The 21,503-nt window shown below is 38.3% G+C and overlaps 1 protein-coding gene across 2 annotated transcripts; it reads right to left on the reverse strand.

Moving 5' to 3' along the window:
* Nucleotides 1-1,945: 1,945 nt before the first annotated feature.
* LOC111580591 (coiled-coil domain-containing protein 138) lies at nucleotides 1,946-19,979 on the reverse strand. Of its 2 annotated transcripts, none has more exons than XM_023288407.3 (15): nucleotides 19,840-19,979; nucleotides 19,351-19,390; nucleotides 18,538-18,652; nucleotides 18,357-18,457; nucleotides 17,979-18,142; nucleotides 17,570-17,707; nucleotides 17,082-17,201; nucleotides 16,044-16,121; nucleotides 15,678-15,797; nucleotides 14,972-15,022; nucleotides 14,611-14,727; nucleotides 12,618-12,828; nucleotides 7,890-8,063; nucleotides 4,039-4,177; nucleotides 1,946-2,500 (listed from the first exon to the last, which is right to left on the reverse strand). In XM_023288407.3, the coding sequence occupies exons 1-15, from the start codon at nucleotides 19,918-19,920 to the stop codon at nucleotides 2,374-2,376; spliced, it is 1,776 nt and encodes a 591-aa protein (XP_023144175.1). In that variant the 5' UTR covers nucleotides 19,921-19,979; the 3' UTR covers nucleotides 1,946-2,373. The 2 variants fall into 2 exon arrangements, with proteins under 2 accessions (XP_023144175.1, XP_023144174.1); XM_023288406.3 differs by having other exon boundaries at nucleotides 14,870-15,022.
* Nucleotides 19,980-21,503: the final 1,524 nt, after the last annotated feature.

Below are 21,503 nucleotides of genomic sequence, written 5' to 3' on the forward strand. Positions count from 1 at the left end.
TCACATGTTCCAATACATTTGCTCACATGAAAAATGGGTGGGTTCAAACAAAAGGTGCTATCTAAGCTGTGTGTCAGAGCCAGATGTAAATACTTCAAAATTAAAGGTGAGGTCTTGTCTCATATTCATTGTTTGATGTCAAACCCAAATGTTTTCAGTCAACAGCAAAAATAAGGGAATTGGTCTCACTGTTTAAATACTTTTGGAAGGGAGTGTATACGGCAAATTTAGAATCACTAGTTCACCAAAAATGCACGGCTTTGGATTGTGGGAGAAAGTCAGAGCATGAGAAAACTCACACAGGCACAAACAGAACAAATTTCATGCAAAGAGGCCTCAGCCGATCAGCAGGTCGAAACCATAATCTTTCTTGGTATAAGACAACTACCGCACCACTGTGACTCAGAATACAATAAACAAAAATGCTCAAACATACGTAGTTGTTGGCCCTAATTCAAACATAACAAAGATCAATTCATACATACAATGACGGAAAAAATTATTAGACCACCTTTGTCATCAAAAACAATGGTTATGCAATCAAGTATTAACTCCTGTGTGTATCATGTGACTAAAACAGACAGAAAAGTAAACATGGAATGCCTAAAAGCACTATTTTTGGCAGTACAATGTCAGAGCTATTAATGTGAACTAAAGCGATTTTGGTTATTATCAAGAAAACCATGGAAAACGGCTAGATGTCAACTCTTAAATTAAACTTTTATGAGCTATTTTTGTTGTTATCATTACATTTGTCCAAATAAATGTACTTTTAACTGTACCAGGCATTAAAATGAACAAAATGAAAAACAAAACAAGGGCGGTCTAATAATTTTTCCATGACTGTATATAAAAACTGAACCCGCAGTTCTAAGCTAAAATCACAGAAAACTTCGCTAATTTTGTTCCATGCCTCTACAGACACTTCTCTTTAAAGAATCATTTTCTTATTAGAAATTAGATAAATAGATATAAACTGAATTTCAGTACAGGTCCTCCGAAGCACGCAGGACTTCAGAGCGTGAGGACAGACTCAAAGTTCAACAGTCATCTATTAGAGTTTTGGGGAAAATAGGTCTCAACATCAAGGATGGACGATCATCCCGGTAACACCGTAATATACAAGTGATTAAACACCATTATCACCTTATTATACTTTCACCCCTGGGTGCACATTTCCTTATCTGTGACATTAAATATAAAAAAATAAACACCCTTTTAATGATTCGCTTTAATTAGAATTACTCTATCAGAAACTGAAATCAAAGACCAGGTATGTATGTATGGAAGGTGCAAAAATATACTAAGAGTGACACTGACTAACCGTTAACATATTTTCTCCCATCCCAAATCCCATTGCTTCTTTACGTTTGCTTTTATACTGATGAATTGCTGATGCACTACTTGGTGTGTAATGACTCGTTTGAACAGTGTGAAAATGATTTGATGCACCTCAAGAGGCCCATCATGCCCTTTAGTGAATCAATCGTTTGGACTCATTTTAGGGGCCTCACATAGAAAACAGAATGTACAAATACACTGTATTCTATTATCCTAAAGGAAACATGTGATCCAAGGACACAATATCCAGTAATTCTTTCATCAAGCTCCCCATCCTCAAAACCTGATCCGAACCAAAGTTTATAAATTAACAAACATGTAGTTAATTAAGGAATTCAGATTCTGTGGGGGGCCTTAAAAACCTTAAGGCATGTCTTTCAAATTCAGAACAGCCAAGCGCAATCCAAGTGGTTTTCAACAAGTACATTTCAAATATCAGCTGTAATTGTTCCAGTCCGTCCAATCTCCTCCATCAACCAACACCACTGTGTCCCATGCTGAGACCATTACTCCCATCAACCCACCCATGCTCTGGAATAAATAAGTAAGACATGTTTATAAAAAACATATTGACTTAAGCATTTCATATGCCATCCAAACGTCATGCACTTCAGCTCTTTTTGTTTATTGCCATTAAAACTTTCACAGTCACAACCTCTTGCAAGCGTGACAGTCTTTTTTTTATGGGTTTTCATCAAAGAAAGACATCAGATTAGCATTTTAGAGCACAAACAGCGTGGGCCAACAAGTGCACAGCACACAGAGCCTTAAAACAGCACTTCTGACAGACAAAAGAACTTCAAAAACACATCCGTGTATTAATAATAAAAAAATTTGTCTGCAGATGTCATTTGAGGTAGAGCAGGAATCAAGCTGCTGCTTTCACGTATGGTCGATAATGAGTTTGAACACACATTAAAAGAGCAAGTAAAGTCTTGAAGTTGTAAAATAGAGGGAATGTCATCTTGAATAAGGAATCTGAGCTGTTATAGAAACCTTGTATTCACGATGAAGCAGAGAACCACGTGTGTCTTATTTAAGGTTGTGAAGGATGGATCGGATGTTGAGGCAGAGGAACGTGTGTGCCGGGTTGGTTTTGTGATGCAGCTCTTGTATCTGGTGATGGAGGGAGGACAGCTCAAACAGATGACGGTTCTTCCTGGATAAAATTATGTAAAAACCACTAGTCAGTCAAAAGGCATTCAATGAAACTGTGTCAGTCAGTCTTCTAGTGCTGCACCAGTGTACCGTGGCTGTATAAATAATTATCTTTGGCTGGGTATATACCACTTGAGTGCACAGGCCAAAACAGTGTTACACAAAGTTACACTTGTTAATTAGAATATTTGTTCAGTCTTGGTTATACAGAACCAAACAATGACTAGTCTGTGTATTTAAAATCACTTCAAAGTTTACAATGCAGAAATTGTTGAGTACTGTTTGTAAACACAAACAGGCTTTGTTGTCTTAGTCTTCATCCCCATCATCAAATGTTTGGTAGCAGGTAAATGCCAAATGCAGATCTACTGTTATTTTAGAACAAGTTTTGTCCGCTTGGTGTTTTGCCTTCCTATAACTGCACTTTTTCAGGCCTGTACGGGCCGTTTTTATAGGTGTCCACAGTCTGACACCTAGTTACTACCCTTTCGCTAGGTCATGCGGTCATGAGTGATGATTAAAATGGATTACGTTGTATCCTTGTAATGGTCCATTGACAAAGTTCCTGAAAACACACTTGACCTGCTTGCATACAGGAAATAAATTACTGATAAAATACTAAACTTCAAAGATATGGTAAATAAGGAAAAGTCACTGATGACCAGAGTTATACTGATCGATTCTCTGGAAACTACGGATGTCTGTAAAAAAAACTGTGCCAATCCAACAGATGATGAAATATTTCATATTTAGACCCACTAAAAAACTGTGATGCAATTTCTATTTCATACAAGCTAGACAGATTTGTTTGATTTCTCCTGCTACACAGTTGACCACAAGTCAAGTTGGAAATGTTCAACTTTGCGCCAACGAACATGAAAAACGCACCTGCGGGCAATGAAGAATTTTGAAAAAAATGGATCACAATTTGCAATACAGAGGTGGGTCAGGAAGTTCTGTCTTTATCACCTGTGAAGAGGAACTGTATTGCCTCAGATAACATATTTCTATGTTGTCTGCCTCCAGGATCACAGATGACAAACAAAGTTGTGCATGGCAGAAAGTACAAGTTAGTTATTTGGGTGACCGAACATCCACCGCAACAAGTAACGATGTGTGGAGGTGATATTGTAAGATTTTATCATTTCTGTTGGATATTCTCTATAAATCTGAGCCGACTGACAGCATTTCCATCCCTACAGCCAGACTGTCTGTGTGACAATGAAGGTGTGTATTTCACATAACTTCAGCTCAAACACAAAGGTTATAAAACATAAAACTCCATAATCTAGAAATGACATGATTTTGACCTTCAACTAGTTCCCAAAATGTTCCTCCGGCACTTTATAGTCAGTTTATGTCTAGACTCAGGTCTCTGACAGATAAAGATCAGTCTGCACAGACACAAAAGGAATGACACGAGTGTGCAGCTACAGGTTGCGTATGTCTGAGCATGCAGGCAGTTACGGCCCATGATCACGGATGTGTTAGTCTTTGTTTAACATGTGATATTATGAATATAGAGATTACAGGGTCTACCTGATGCTGGAGAGCTTCTGTAGAAGGATAGAGAGTTTCTCCAGTGATGGCAGCTCCAGACGAGGGTTTTTAAGGAGCTGGGAAGCTGCTCTGAAAAACTCCTCACAGCTACATGCCTCCAGAAAGGAATTTAAGTAGCCTAACAAGCATACAAAAACAAGCAAAGAGAGCAGGGTATTATCAAAGCAATTCAGCTAATCAATAACACATTGTCTTCAATATTAAAACTTCTGAAGAGATGGAAATCATCATCTTCATTCTGCCATATTTTTTAGATTTACATAGGAATGAAAACTACATGGACGCACAAACAAACCATGAAAACACTTTAACGATCAAACTGAGACAGGGACACAGATGCTGGTCAGAGTGGCTCTACGATGATTGTATTTGGAAGAGCTTCCATATTGTCATTTTTAACTTTGACCTTACCCATCATCAAACCATAACCTCAAACACACACACAGGGAGATGAAACAGAGAAAGGACAACACACAGATGGGAGCTGCACATTTTTTAAATTAATAACAGCAAAAGCTGACCTTACGAAGTCCTAAAATGAAGTTGGTTCCTTGTTAACAAACATTTGTTTCTGCTCAAGTCGCATTCCTCCTCCTTCAAAAAAGCAACTCTCTACTGTCTTAAACCACGCATGCAGAGGAGGGAATACAATCTGAGCAACAGAGGGACTTTTTTTTGGCTTGTACAGCAGCTCTGCTGGCATCAAATCACAGCAGAAGACTGGACGAGGAAGAATAGGATCAGGTTCAGATAAGAAAGGATAAGACAGATAGAATCTGACAAAACGAGAAAGACAGAGAAAGAAATAATGGTTTGGACGGTTATATTCCAGAAGCAGCATCATCTCTCCTCAAGGTTAGAACAGACAGTAAACATTACTGACATGACCTTATAAACTATTTTACATTTTAGAGTTTTTCCTTGTTTATTTTTACAAATTTCAAACTCTAGGACTAATTCTTCCTGACTTTTAGAATAATGTCTGCTGGTAGTGGCTACACAATACAGCTGTCAGTAAAACTCCATCTGTTGCTAAACAAAATCCTTCAGTCCAACAGAGACGTGAGTTGGTCAGAGGTATCGGACAGCAGCTAATAATTATTGTAATCAGATTCATGAGTCAACTATTACGTGATAAATAATTAAAACTGAAATATTTGATTTTCCTGTGATAAAAACAGACAATATATCCTCACATAGTAGTCGATGGAGGCAGCACATTAGGTATCTCATAACTAGTTAACAATTAATTGGTAAGCAAATTGTTGATTGGTTTTCTGTCAAAGCATTGATATTGTTTTCTGTTTCCACAAATGCTTGCAGCCCGTTTTCCCACACTGCCAAGTCTTCTGACTGGCCTCTAAACATGTGCTACATTCTACACATACGTAGCTATACGGATACAGATGCAGGCACACACAGTAACACAAACACATTCCTCATGGTTTTGACAGCTCTCAACATAGATGCTGTGGGACACATCAAATAGTAAGAAATGTGGGGGAAAAAATCCTTGTTTTAAGTAATTTACGCAGGTCAGGGTGAACACCATAAAAACATAACGACAAACACATGGAAAGGACACAAACACACACAACCAAGTGAGTCAAAATGACCATGAAAGTTAAATATACAGTATGAAGCAGTTTTGCAGCTATGTACCTACAGTTCACCCGAAATCAGATAAATTTAGCAAAATATTGTTACTGGTGTGTTTTTATACTGTCTCTATATGAAGTACAAAAGTAGTCTTCACAAGCTGTGGTGTGTAACTGGTTGAGTATGTGACTGAACTTTATACAAGCAGTCAAGCTGTGGCAGTTTGACCACAGATGTCTTACGTGTGCATACGTGTGTTTTGTGTACAAGCAGAGCTTTGTTTTGTTTTATTGGAAACCTTCAGGTGTAAAACTCTTCCCCCCTCTTCCTCAAACCTTTTCCATCTCCCCTCATTACTGCTTGTAAAAAACAATAATTAGAAAGTCTCACTCGGCTTACAGTCCCCTTGAAACGCACAAATGCGCACACACACACACACACACACACACACACACATACTATAGGCCCGAGTCAACTTGGAATATGGTTCTGCCGTGTATTAGCATACAGCAGTTAAAATGATACGGCTCATAACCCTGGCGAACTCACTCTTCCGTGCAAACACATTGCAGCTGTTATCCCGTCCACCTCTATCGAGTCTTTTGTCTTTCCGTAAAGCAGTCAAGAGGTCATGGAGGTTTGAGGTTTTATGACCACAGCTTCCAAATGCAGAGCCTGACCTTCACTTTTGATTGATGTGAGCTCTGACAAACCATTACTTTCTCACATGTGGTTTTTATATGGGGATGATATGGAGTGATACAGCAGGAGGAGTTGGTATAAATCAAAGTAAACAGTGATAGCCAGGACAGTCTATAAATCTGGGCTAGAAAAGTGATTGCAGCAGTTACGTCAATCACAAACAATTTTTCAGGCAAAGTGAGTTGTGCAACTTTAAAACTGTATCACAAATGAGGTATTGTGGCTAGCTGGGTTAAATTACACTTGTCCCATATGTTAATGTTCATCCACCAAAGAGTGAAATAGTTGCTATAATAGTGTAGAGCTCCTAAGTCAGCATCTCAGTGTAGTAATACAGTATTAGTTTAAGTAATGTTTTTGTTTTAGACTCCTAAAAACTGTGACAGCATGTTTTTCTTAATTTAGTGGTAGTTAAATTAGTAGCTTATTGTTCTTAGGGTGATTATCTCAGCCAAAATTATCATGGAAAATACTATGATTTCAGCAATTTGATAAATCAGATGGAAACAGTACTTAAGCACTTTAATTGACAAAGGAAACTGCACTGCACGCAGTGTACTGAAGCGACGTCAAGGTATAATTAAGTTACCTGTGATGTTTCCTTCGATTGCCACAACCGAGCTGCACACTTTGATCATACTTTTGACTAAACCCTGTTTTTGTCAGTGTGAAAATTCTACGTTTGTATGCAGTCTCTGTTTCCTGTTTCTTGAGACAAATCTCTGTTTTCTAAAACTTTGGCTTCTGGTGAATATATGTGCATTTACTAGTATATATATATATATATATATATATATATATATATATATATATATATATATATGTGTGTGTGTGTGTGTGTGTGTGTGCGTGTGTGTGTGTGTTTAGAGCCTTATACAAACTTCATTTACTGTAGAAACATTTCTATCTTTAGACCAAGATACGTTTTTGATTACTCCATCCAAAAATGCATTTTTTGTGGGAAAAAATAATTTGTAAGAGATAAATTGTGATGAAAGAAAACAGGTAGATGACGTGTCAATATTATCAAAAAGGCACCAAACATATTACCTTGACTTTCTATTTTCAAATGAAATTAAATAATACATTTATACATTGCATGGATCCTTTATGTAAGTACTGGTATGGAATTTAGGGGTCACAGGTTTACTGTGCCATAATGACATACATTTCCACGACTAGTCATGCTGGTGTGGTCCTGTCTCCACAGGGAAACCTGTGGGATGCTTTTATTGTGAGGATATAGCGAATACAACGTGTAAGACACCAAGTTAGCGCACTTCATTATTCTTCAGTAAAAAATGCCTCATCAACCAGCACATTCCATGCTATTTGGTCAGAAGATCAGTTCTAATATTGCAGGGAGGAATAGCACAAACAGAGACAGCCACAGGCCCTTACTTTAAACAACTTACTGTAAACCTTGCATTGCTGTGGGGTGCAGTGGAAAAACCATTACCACAACTCTTTCTGGAAAAAAAACCCTAACAGGCATCTGAATGTGTTTATTAAAAAACATGTCTACTTACGGGACTGTTCACAGAGCTGCATCAGGATGTCTATCGGTGTTTCTAGCCCTGCACGTCCGGCCCGAAGCATCAACAGCAGCACACGCAGGCCTCCGGAGTGGATGAACACGCCTCGACTGTCCTCACACATCAGTTCAGTGCGGAGGTTCTCAAGCGCCTGGGCCAGCACATCAGCTGCAAACAGGAAAGACACACACACACACTCACAATCAAAGACATTTGTTTTCAAATGAGTTCAGTCTAACATTAGCATTTTAGTCTTTCAACTGAAAATGCAGTAATAAATTCATCCTAGTTATAAAGTGCCAGGATAAGAATAAGAACTAAATTGTGACATTTTATATTAGAAATAATTCCAGAGGCAAATGTCATCTTTGTAATGTAAGTATTTCAACAAGTCCGTAAGTATTTAAATAGTGCGTGATTGTGTAATGTTGCCTCTGAACTCCACCACAGTGGAACTGAAATGAAGCAGTCAAGAAGTGACTTAAGTGTGGACTTCTAGCTTCGATTTGAGGGGTTCAACAAAAATCTTGCATTAAACATTTAGGATATACAACGATTTTTTTTTAAACATACTCCACTTTTTACAGGCTCAAAATTAAGTGGGCAGTTTACTCATAAGCAGTTTCAGCTGTGGCTTGTTTTCTCAGTATCTTATTGCAAAATGAGGAGATGAAAGTTCTGGAGTTGATTTCAAGTGCTGAATTTGTATTTCATAGCCATTCATCAACAGTCACATCCATATGTGATGCAAAGAGCTGTCAATGCGAGTGAAAGAGGCCATCACAGGACTGAAAAAATCAAAACAGGCCCATCAGAGAGAAAGTAGAAACTTTCGGAGTGGCCAAATCAACAGTAAGGTTCATTTCTGAACAGAAGTAATTCAATGGTGGGTTCTGCAACACCAAAAGGCTTGGAAAACCAAGGAAGACAACTGAATGTCTCGATGTAGACAGAATTCTTTCCTTGGGGAAGAGAAACCCTCCACAACATTTAGCCATTCAGCGTTTCCTTTTCAAAGTCTACAATCCAGAGACGCCTTCATTAATGTAAGTAAACAGGGTTTACATGACGATGCAAATCACTGGTAACACTCACGAATTGAAAGAGCAGTTTGGACTTTGACAGCAAACATCTAAAAAAAAAAGCCTGACAAGTTCTGGAACAGTCTTCCAACAGATGAAGCTAAGATGAACTTGCATTAAAATGATGGGAAGAGAAGGGTATGGAGAAGGAATTAAGGGCTCAACATCCAAAGCATATCACATCATCTGTCAGCACAGTGAAGGCAGTGTTATGACAGTGTTATGGCATGGGCACTTATGCTGCTGTGGAACTGGGTCACTGCTGTCTATTGATAATGTGACAGCTGACAAAAGTTGCAGGATGAATTCTGCCACATATCGAACTATACTTTCTGCTGAGAGTCACGCAAATGCTGCAAAAGTGGGACTGTGCTTCACTGTACAGGACAACGACCCAAGACTCACTTCGAAGAGAACCAAAGAGCATCTTAAAGCAAAGAAATGTAACGTTCTTAAATTGCATTCACCTGTTTTCAACCTAGTTAAGCTGTTTTTCTCAAACTGAAGACAAAACTAAAGGCAGAAAGAACCACAAACAAGCAACAACTGAGGGCGGCTGCAGTAAAGGCCTGGCAAAACATCTGAGGGAAGGAAGCTCAGCATTTGGTGACATCCATGGGTTCCAGACTTCAGGCCATTGACTTCAAACAATTTGATTCAAGTCATAAAAATAATTCTTATATTTATAATTATGTTAGTTTGTATGATTACTTTTGAGCCCATGAAAAGGGACAGAAGATGGGAAAAATGTCTGTTTTTCCTGAATGGGTAATTCAAGATTTTTTAGTCTACGCTTCAGTCGCATCTAGATTAATTAGTTTCAAATCCACTGTGGTGTACAGAGACCAAAATCACAATAGATTTTCTCACTACTAATGAACATGACTGTATACATTTTTAGTGTATTAACTGCTAAGCAACAGGAAAGTACTCATCCACAAACCCTTTCCCATCTTTCCCCCCCCATTCCACTTGTCTCCACTGTACTGTGGCCATAATTCCTCAGCGCTCTTCTCGAGTAGAAATATTTTCAAATGCCCTAAAGGACTGGATTTATGTCTGACATGAAATAAAAGCTTTTTTTATTTTGTGGACCAAGTTTGGTTTAGCTGTGCCTCAGAATGGTACCCGTTATGTGTTGGAAAAAAAAAAAAAAGAACTGCAAATATTTGGGAGAAGAAACATCTCTCCATTATACTCAATTTGGTTTCATGTCAATCCAGAGAAAGGAAGAAAGCAAACCTGGTAAGCAGATTGACAAAAATAGTCTATATAGACATACCGAGGGAGCCCTCGAGCATTACAAGCAGATGGAAGGTCACTGCAGAAGAGAGGTTCATAAAATATGTCAGGATATGTAGGCTGAACCCAGTGAGTGCACTAAGATTTATAGTGTGGGAAGACAAGGAGCTCCTTGCCCTTTTCAAATATGTGCATCAGAATAAGACGAAGAACCTAAAGGCATGCCAGCAGGTTTTTACGGCTATAAGCCTGATTGTAAAGAAAACCCAGTTGTGAATTTATATCCAAACTTTAATTAAATTGCCAATGCAAAAATTGTGATAGATGGTATAATCGTGGCTGTCACACCACCATACTAATAATTATACATATCAGAAAGTTGCCAATGTTTAAAGATTATGTGTGTGTGTCACTGTGCTGAGGGAATAAACCTGTGACACAAAGAATGCTGAGGTTGTTCGATCTGTTATACCTACAATGTTTTGTTGTTTGTTTTATTACATACACTACCGTTCAAAAGTTTGGGGTCACCTAGACAATTTCATGTTTTCCATAAAAACTCACACTTTTATTCATGTGCTGACATAACTGCACAAGGGTTTTCTAATCATCAATGAGCTTTTCAACAATATTAGCTCACACACTGTAGCACTAGAACACAGGAGTGATGGATGCTGGAAATGGGCCTCTGTATCCCTATGTAGATATTTCATTAAAAATCAGCTGTTTCCAGCTAGAACAGTCATTTACCACATTAACAATGTCTAGACCAGGGGTGTCAAACTCATTTAATTCTGCAGCCACATACAGGCCAATTTGATCTCAAGTGGGCCTATAAATAATGACAACTCCAAAATGTCTCCTTTGTTGTAGCGCAACAAAGTACATTCTGAAAGTGTTCACACGTAACGAAATATCTTTTTACAAAACATCATGAACGACCTGAAATTTCTCAAGAAAAGTAAGTGTAATTTCAACATTACACCTCATTTTATCATTGACGCATTACACCCTACAGATCACAGAGTATCTAGAACTCAACAATATAGTATTTTGCTAAATGATCAAAACAACTTGTCAAGATCTAGAAATTATTTCAAATTTATAGTTTTACAAATTTGTAGTTAACGTTTTCTCTGTAATTTTTACCCTTTGCAAAGTCGTCCCGCCAGTTTTGGTCCACGGGCCGAATGTTTGACACCCCTGGTCCAGACTGTATTTCTGATTAATTTTATGTTATCTCCATTGAAAAAAAGGCTTTTCTTTCAAAAATAAGGACATTTCTAAGTGACCCCAAACTTTTGAACGGTAGTGTATATTAGTCATAAACGGTTGGCCAGGCCTGGTGCTCAGCAAATAAAGATGATCAAAGTTAGGCCTTAGGCCACATGGCAGTCAATAATTAGAAGCTGTAATATATGGATAGATGACAAAATAGCTAATATAATAGTATAAAATTTACATAGGTCATCTGCTTTACATAGACAAGAACTAAATCAACAACTAACAAAACATTTTTGTGGCCCACTATCCTCTATGAAAAGAATGGCTAGCCCACCAACATTGTAGACCCTGACTCATAATGAAACAATCTCTATAGAAAAATGTAACTACACTGAAATATTAAGAATATCTGTAGTAATGAACATGTAATTGGCCAATCATCTAAAAAAAAAAGGACAATTCACAACTTGGCATTCATGGCTGAAGGGAGTGGTGTGTAGTCACTCACACCATCCACTGGACTAGTGTTTTGCAGCGTTGAGTTTTGCAATCTGGTCGTCGCAATTTTTAAATTTTAGGAGGCAGAAGTGACGAGTGAGGGGTGGATGTGACTGAGAACCCAAGAACACTATGTACGCCCATATGGAAGTGACCTGCCAGTCACAAGGTAGACACACTGTCAAGTATACCCAGCTTTATTGTCTATTTCACTATAAATGGGACCAACATTTATAAAATTAACATAATGCTAAATTGAAGAAGAGTAAAAACTTGTGAGTGAGACCATAAACTCTTTAGGAAAGGATTTACTTAGGTCAGAAATTAAGTGAGAAGTAGGATCAAAGACTTATATGCAAGCAGAAGTCTTTTGTAAACCAGTGGAAGAGCCCCCTACTGGCTGCAATCTTATCTGCTAGTCTGTTCTGCCTGTTGTCTATTTGTTGCTTGGCCTCTAGTGGTGCAGGTTGTTGATACCAGTGCATTTACAGTGAGAGAAAGGAGCTTATCATGGTGGTAGGAAAGATTATACTTTTGAAACTCTAAATACCATGGTATATCATAATACTATGATACCATCTACCCTACTATCCATGAACCTTCTTTAATATTTGCATATGTGCATTTATCAAACATAAATGTCAAACATACAGTGTAGATGTTTTTTCAATAATACCTTGTGTAATGGTGCGTAAGATGATGAGGGTGGAAAGAATACGTGTGTGAGGACAAGGGCTCTGGTAAAGGGGCAAACTCCTGAAGGGTCCAGTTGCTTCAGTGCAGGACTTGGGCAGGTCTGGATCCAAGGACTTCAGCACTGTTGACTGGACTGCGGGCTTCGACACTTCCTCTCCTATCCGCCGCAGCGTGGCAGATAATGTTACATGCTGTACAAAACACACAGAAATGCAAATTTTGATGTTCTGGTCATAGCAAAGAATTATTAACTGCACCTGTACCAAGTTACTTTCGTTATATAACTGTCAAAAATAGGAATTATATGCCAACAATGATCTTCATCAAACATCCGTGTATAAAATATGAGGTCAGCCTGACAGGAAGCCAAAAGGCTTCTTCTCTGACTTCTCCAAATAACCGATGAAGCCAATAAATCAGTGAAGTAAACTACAGCTACTATCCAAGATTTATGTATTTCCAAACCAATGGAGAGCTAGTGGTTTTCAGACTCACTAGATTCCACTTTCTTTCTACCATTTCAATTCCCCAAAGTCTCCAATGGTTCACTAACAATCCTTCACTGTAGGTCATCTCCCTGCCTCCATTTATGCGCTGTGGTCCAGTGCTGGTTGGTTTTCATCTTAAACATGAACACATATTGCAGCAATAAGGGAGCATGTGATTCCAGTTGAACATCAAGCATTTCACTGGGCAGATATGACATAACCTGACAAACAAACATGAAGGGGCCAGGCTCCCTTCAGCAGGCCTAAAGAGGAGGACTGAAGCATGGAGATGGAGGCAGTGGATATAAAATAAGAGCCCATGGGCAATGGATGAAGGCTGAAACTTAGCCAATGGCCAGAATTTTGAGATTAAACAATAAGCAGAATGTAAAGGTTGAGCACTGGAAGTGAGTTTTAGCCTATAAAGTGGGATGGGGCAATCGTTTTAAAAATGTTTCACCTGTCACCTTACCAACTGGCATTTGCTGATGCACAGCTATGAAGAGCTCTCGAGTGGCTGGTAGCTATGTGGTTAAATAAGTGAGGGGGACACACATCCTTATCAAAATCTAGATGTTGTTCAACACACAGAGACAAGCAGGGGTCTTTAGAAAACCAAGCTTCTCATCTGAACACAAGATGGAACTCGACAGGACCTCTAAACATTAAAGACTGCCATGCTGCGCGGGGAGAAGTAGCAAAAGAAAATTGTGCCATGTTTGTATTCTGCTGCATGCTGTTGTAAAAGTGAGCTTTTTGTTTGTACAGTAACACTCCTCATCTCTTGTAAGGCCAAACATGAATAATGAGGGAAGGTGCAGACCACCTGCATCTTGTTATGGACAGTTATATACTGTTAACACAGAGGATGGATGCTGCTGAAAAGCAGACTCATCCAAAACCAATTTTTTTTAAGAACAAACTGACTCTTTTTTTATTTATGTTCCTTCTGGCAGCCATGTGGGAGATCTGAAGCTTTCAAACAAGGGCATACCTCATAAATTATGAAAATGGGCTTGGTCTCAATATCACGAAAAATTAATGTTATCAATTACAATACAATCAATTAAAAAAATGTTTCTGTTACAGTAGAACTTGTACTCATGTCACGGTTGTAGCATTTTTTGATTATGTAGCTCAGGTGATGTGGTTTGTTTACAGCGACTACTCATTGAAAGAGACCAACAAACAGAATAGTGACTGTGCAACAATTTTAGTTTAGTGATTTCTTGTGGTTTCTTTCAACAAAAACGTGACTAGCATGACTAACTAATGAGAACAATTCCTAAATGTCAAATATAATGCTGCTTGATTAGCCACAACTTCAACCTTTGTTTTAAGTGAAATTTGGCAAAAAAAAAAGAAAAAAAAAAGAAAAAAGAATAGCTACTACCCCACATTCTCCACTTTCACTGATGTCACACAGTAAATGTTTTAGTGCATCTAAAGCTGCTAGCAGAGTTTACCAACAAAAATAATTTTTACCTGTTTGCTGTCATCCAAGTGTCTCAAAGCCCAATAAATGAGGCGAAGAACGTTGAGCAGAAGGTTGGGTTCTGATAAAGGAGTGTGGTGAAGCTGATCTGCCATTAATGGTAGCACCTACGGAAATAAAGATCATTTATGACTTAATTTCAGTCTAATGTTGTTAGTGTCTCATCATCTATTGCTCTTTTGTGGTTGTGACACCAAATTGTGTGTTGGAATGCAGAACATCAGAGTGATGCTACATTGAGCATGTCACCTTGAGACATCTCTCACTGAGTACAACCTCCTGAGGCAAACACTGGCCTACACCTTTCAGTTCATTTCCTGCTACTGATGAGAACATCTGTCCATCAAGTACCCAGTCCAGTAGAAGGTCCAGGAGCTTTAGAGATACGGGACTTGAGCTGCCCTGAAGGGAGAAGGTTTGAGAAAAAAAAAAAGGTTCAGTTATACTGTGCAAGTAGCAACCTGCCATTGACTGTGTCAAAAAAATGGAGAGTGTAGTGAGACTATCAATGGTCAAGTTCACATTACAATCTGAAGTATTGGAACATGCAAAGAATTCACAAGAATGGAATTTAGAGCTTTATCTATTGACACATTTTGGGGAAAGGTATACAAACATCAAGACTATTGAAACGGGGCTTCTAATAATTTAACTGTGTAAAGCGTAGAAAAAGAAACAAAGTTTTACTCAATCTTCTCTAAATAAAGAAAGAAAACTCCTTGACTTGACAAGTGCAACTGTATCCAGCACAGTGCATTTTGTCTTCATCAACAAGTGTGATGATAACTTAACAAAATCACAAACTATGATTTATCATGTCAGCTGGCAGTATGAGTGTGGTTTGTGGAGAAGGACTGTTGTGCTGCTTCCAGTTTGGATATGTGTAAATCAGCATGTTAGTGTTTGTCTAACCATGCCAAATGACATGCTTCTTTTTTCAGTTAACACATTAACAAGAAATTAAGTGATGCAGTTGTAATTATAGCAAATCTGCAAATCCTGGTGATTGGTTGTACACTGAACTCTAAAACAGAGACATGGAGAGTTGTTGCTGTACCTTCTCGCTGGGTTTTCCAGACGCAGCATTTTTCTCCTTTTTGAGTGGTTTAATACAATCTGTACTCTTCACGCTTCCTTTCTGATGGCCTCTTGATGGTATGCTCTGCTCGTACTTCCTCTAAATGAAATAAATAAGAATAAATATCACCTTGATCTGTTCACCAAATACAACAGATATTAAGAAAATCACATTAAATTATCACATTAAATTATTGTTGAAGTGGAATGTCCTAAGACAGCACATAGGCCAATGTTAAAAGCTGTCAGACTAAAAGTCATTACCTGACAGATTTTCCTATTACTATGCAACTATACAAAACATGAATTAAAAAAAACAGATGTGCTTTTAAACATGTGTTGTCACCTGTAGGTTCTCAAGTCGAGCCTGCACCCTCTTTGACTGGCTCTCCAGCTTCTTATTCTGTTCACTGATCTCATTCACCTGTTGAGTCAGAAAAGATGAAAACAGTGACTGTTAGTCTGCCAATCAAACCCAGTGGACATAAAATCTATTTCTATATCAATGTATATAAAACTCCAACTACTGAAGCAAAAACAAATGATTGTTCTCTTGAAGCTCCCAAAAACACTTAAACCATCGAAGCAAGTGTCGACTAAGTGATTCTCCTTCAGTGTTGTATTTTTCAACTTCAAAATACAGGATAATTATGTTGTAGTGCCACCATGTGGACCAAGATACAAATTGCTTGGTATTCCTCTGCATGACTCCACCCATGACATAGTGAAAATCTCTTCCGTTACTTTCTATGTTTTGGAAAAGGAAAATTCCAGTCAAGCATCAGCTTGTTCTTGGTACAGGAGACACATATCAGAATAAGTTGCCATAGTCTTCATTTTAGATGTGCTTAAATGTGATTCAGATGTTGAATACAAACAAAACGCTTCACTAAATGTTCAGACCAATTCACACTTTACAAATGGAACTGAGATCATAACACCGACAAGTTTAGACACTCGTGAATATTAATATTGTTATATAATATATATATATAATATATATTAATAATATTAGCACTGTCTTGAAGTCTGTCTAGGAGATCCCTGGTTCGCATCCCAACCTGGGCCTGGGATCTTTCTGTGTGGAGTTTGCATGTTCTCCCTGTGCAGCGTGGGTTTTCACAGGGCTCTCCGGCTTCCTGCCACAGTCCAAAAACATGCTGAGCTTAATTGGTGACTCTAAATTGCCTGAATGTGATGTATGCTTGGTTGTCTGTCTTTATGTGGCCCTGTGGTAGACCTGTCCAGGGTGAATCCTGCCTTCACCCTAAGTGAGCTGGGATAGGCTCCAGCGGCCCTGACCTTACACACAATTAAGCGGTGTATAGATAATGAATGGATGGAAGATAACTCAAATACATAATCATCTTTGAACACTTCTAACCTGTTTCTTCATGTTGTCATTCAGCTCCTTGATTGTTCCGAAGCTGGATTTGAGCCTCTTGTTCTCTTTAGTCCTTTCTCGAAGAAGATCCTGCAGCTGGCTCAGTTCTTGCTGATGGTTCTAGCAAGACACAGTTATACATTCATGTATAATGAAGAAGGTTGCCACACGAACAATTCCTGAACATCAATATTCTTCAACATTAAATTGGGTTTTCCATTTAATCCTACATTACATTGTCCATGTCTTCACCGAAAGGTCAGACGGTCGTGTGACTGCGAATTAAATCAAACCAGTCATGTCTGACCCATTCAGATAGTCTGAATATTTGATCTGGGGTGCATCACAGGCTAAGAATGAAAGGTTAAAAGATGCTCGCAAAGAAGTCTAAACATTGAATGACAGATTATTAAGTACAGGGTTGAAAAGAGGGTGAACAAGATATGGTGTTTTAAATGTGATGGATGGTGTGTGCATATGTGTCTGACCTCCTCTATAGCCTGAATGCGAGCATGGACCATCTCCTCCAGCCCAGCCAGTCTCAACAAAGCCTCCTCCTTCTGTTTTAGCCTCCTTTCTCGCTCAAACAACTCTCTTTCCCATTGCTGCTGACTTTGTCGCTCTGCCTAAAAACACAAACACAGAGAGAGAGAGAGAGAGAGAGAGAGAGAGAGTGTAAATGTGAACTAACTACATTCTCTCTTAAACCCAAACCAACCTCTGATTCTAAAATGTAAAACTACTGATTACAAATCAGAAGTATAGGACGAGGCACCCCAAATGCGTGGGCACCCTAAATGCGTGGGCACCCTTATGCGGTCGTTTCACAAACATCTTTAACTGTCCTCTAACTCACTTGGTCACTTTTTCTGTCCACTATTTTTCCTTCATTCTCACCTTTAGCTGTTCGTAGATTGTCATCATCTCTTGGTAAACCTTTGCTAGTACTAAGGAAGAGGAGCCACACGAGGCAGGGAATTGTCGAGCAAACTGCAACTCTCTGTCTCTTTCAGTTTCCTGGGACCCGGGACTACCATGCAGACAGGAGGGCAAGGTCACATCTGGATAAGTAGAAGAAAAGTGAAGCCATAGTGCAGTTAACTGTGCTCTTGTCAAGCTATCAGTGGGAAATTGATTATTTTAAATGAATGTTTTTCCTCAGTATGTAGAAACTGTAAAATAATTTAAACTTCTGAAGTAAGGTGGCAATTTGTCAGATCTTCTACCCCAGAAATCACAAACACCTGTAAATGGTAAAGTGCTTATCACACACACCTGTTTCTGTAAACAGCACCTGAGAGTCCTGAAGTGGGACTGCTGTAGAATCTGCACTCAGGTCTTCCTCACTGTCATGTAGACTGTGATCAGTGCCCAACCTATACAGATGACAGCAACATCTTTGGTCTGGGCATAATGCTTATAGCAAACGTGCAAAATTGTCTTTATGGTCACTTACCGGTCAGGGCAGTTGGTAACTGCTTTGAAAAGCTCACGTAAGGCGTCACTGTAGCTTTTCAACTCTTTGCTTGGCTGTTTGGACCTGTGGGCCAAAATGAGCCTTTGTAATGCTTCTGAAAAGTAAACATAAAGTAATATTAAGACATTTCTCATGTTAATAACTATCATTGACATTCAGATTTTACTTAATCTCATAGCATTTTTAATAGATGAAATGCAGCTCTGCACAGCATTGAAGTAGTTAAGGGAGTGATGTGAATCTTTTTCCTTGCATCAGCAAAGACATGGTTGAACTTGAAGTGGAAAACATGTCTTTAGCGACGTTTTCAGTCAACTGATTAGATAAGCTGAGGGTTTTAAAAGCAGAAAAGTGTCCAAAATGGCACAACTGCAGTTCATTTAATGCTTTCTTCCTTAAGTTTATTAAATAACAAGTAACAGAGCATTTAGCATCAACCTCTTTTTACTTCATAAAACAAGAACGTGTTCAACCTTTATACAACAAATGACTGTATATAGTTGAATGTAACTTACTGTGTTAAAAATATGTCCTTACTGTTTTCATTTACCATTTTAAAACGGTCAAATGGTGTGGTAACTCTCAGTAGGTACATTTCCTCTAATGAATGTACAATGGAGGACAATACAGCAGATGAGGACAGTAAAATGTATGACAAATGACATGCTCTAGAGTGAATCATTAACAACTATAAATAATTGTGTACAAACTTGGAGAGTTGTTAGAATCCAACCAAAACCCTGTGTATCATCTGACTGTATGGCGACCATGTGTGAAGGATGATACACTTACCATCTCTGGTTCCTGAGGTTATGTCTTCTGATGGTGGAAACTAAAAGACAGGGCACAGACACAGCAATTTGATATCACTTTATGCTTCACACACTGTCAACTACCAATAATTGTTTGCCATTTTTCTGCCATATCCATAACTGGTAAACGGCAAATGTCAAAGTTGCTTTGGCTTGTTGTTCAATTAGCTACAGGTGCACCCAACGTTAAGTACGTTACAATAAGCAGAGAGTGAACAAAACTAATTTGGGCAATTTAGCTCCTCTGAACAAAATGTTTCTTCACAGAAATGACATAGGGGTTTGGGGGATAAACAGACAAACCATTAGTGACGACAGAAAAGCGTGAGCTCAGGTTCATTTTACCAGCATTAACAACGAAAACAAGCTAGGTTAGCATAACTTCAACAGGTTGGCGTTGTTACCAGGACGCTTAGCCATACAAGCTAAATTTGTTTGTCACTACTTGACGTTGACGTAAAACTCAAACCTGTTTCCTCCTTTCGAGATATTTCTGCTGAAGCCTGTCCACTGTATCAGCTGTATCGGTATCCTTAAACTGCTGGTTCATAGCTACAATAACTGTGGCTACAGTCAACCAATAATTCTGGTTTGTCTGTGTACTTTCAGCTCCCGGCAATGTCAAGTTTACATAAAGTATAACGAATGTCCGGTTGGGTATTTCAAAATAAAACACCTTCTTAAGGCTACAGCTATGAAAAGGGACAAGATTGTGATCTTTGTATTTTATTTAATAAAGATGGTGTTTTTTAAAGCGGAATATATATATTTCTTTTCATTATTTTTGTATATTTCAATGATTTCCTCACCGCAACCGTAACAGAAGGTACATTATTTTTTACAATGGAATATTAAATTTCCGGTATTACTGTGTTTTCAAAAGCTGACTTCACTTAGCTCCAATGAGCCGTGGTTGTTGACTAAAAGCAAAACACAATCCAAACTTGGCGGATAAATGATCATGTGATGCTTTAGCGGTGGACAACAGCGCCTACTAGTTGATTTTGTATTTATTCCAATATATATAAAATCTTATAGCTAGAAAACATTGTTAAAGCTCAGTACAGGACGATAAACCCTCTGGAGGAAAGTCGAACAACAAAGGAAGAAGCACAGGTAAACTGGATAGATTTGGGGGTTTTTTTTTAAGAAAAAGAAATTCTCCATGAATCTTCTGCAGCTGGTAGCTTACAATTAGGCATGTTTTTGTGCTACATTTTGTTTTTTTGAAATATTATGTTTAAATATGCAAATGAGGCATTACCTAACTAAAATGCCATGATTTGCATTCATTTTCAAAACAGAAATGTGAGCACTGGATAAAGGCAAATTCAAAATAATTGTTTCATTTTCTTTGCATGTTATAGTCAAAGGCTTATTTCATTTGCCATTTGATCACTCCTTGGATCAGAAGATACTATCAGCAGTGGGGGAAAAAAAATCTGTTTTCATCATATTTGTCCAAATAAAATGTTCTATAGATCTGGCTATCTAGTTGATAAATGAACAAATTCCTCTGTAAAAATCTTCAGAATATACTGAACAAAAAAATTTAAAAAGCAAAAACACCATGCAAATTATCTTCTTTTCTGACTTGGAGAAAAAGCAAAAAATAAAATTTTCATCATAAGAAAAGAGTTAAGCAACTATGCACAAAAAAATGAGCTGTTCAATTGGTGTCAAATTCTTGAATCAATACAAAATCTAATCAGTTGTGGCTTAAAAGGACAAAGATCAGGTTGTGTGACTAGTACAAAGACACTGCTTCAACCAGTGACTGAAAAAGACCATGTTAAAAAGCAGCTTTATTCAAATGACATGATTCAATTCAATTCAGTTTTATTTATATAGCGCCAATTACAGGTCAAATTGTCTCAAGACGCTTTACAGAACCCTGATGATGCCACAGATGGCAAAAGAAAGATGAGAAGAGGCTGTTAGATGCTTGGATGTCAGTTGGGGCCGTGACCAGGCATTTGAATGTCCACAACTCCGCCGTCTGTCATCTAAGAAAGTCTTTTTAGACAACATGGTATTACAGACAGTCTGCCACATGATGTTCTGGATGGATGTGTCCAGCATTGTGATCTTGTCTCCAAAAAGGCCAACTTTCTGCCCTCAGGAAGAGTGAAT

Source organism: Amphiprion ocellaris, chromosome 11 (genome assembly GCF_022539595.1).
Source record: "Amphiprion ocellaris isolate individual 3 ecotype Okinawa chromosome 11, ASM2253959v1, whole genome shotgun sequence".
NCBI lineage: Eukaryota > Metazoa > Chordata > Actinopteri > Pomacentridae > Amphiprion > Amphiprion ocellaris.

Excerpts from the sequence above, each read along its gene's own strand:
- LOC111580591 (XM_023288406.3), bottom strand. The coding sequence starts at position 19,920 with ATGAACCAGCAGTTTAAGGATACCGATACAGCTGATACAGTGGACAGG. Across the intron at positions 19,391-19,839 it reads ATCTCGAAAGGAGGAAACAG|TTTCCACCATCAGAAGACAT; the intron begins GTTTGAGTTTTA and ends CCTGTCTTTTAG. Across the intron at positions 17,202-17,569 it reads GCATTCAGGCTATAGAGGAG|AACCATCAGCAAGAACTGAG; the intron begins GTCAGACACATA and ends GTGTCTTGCTAG.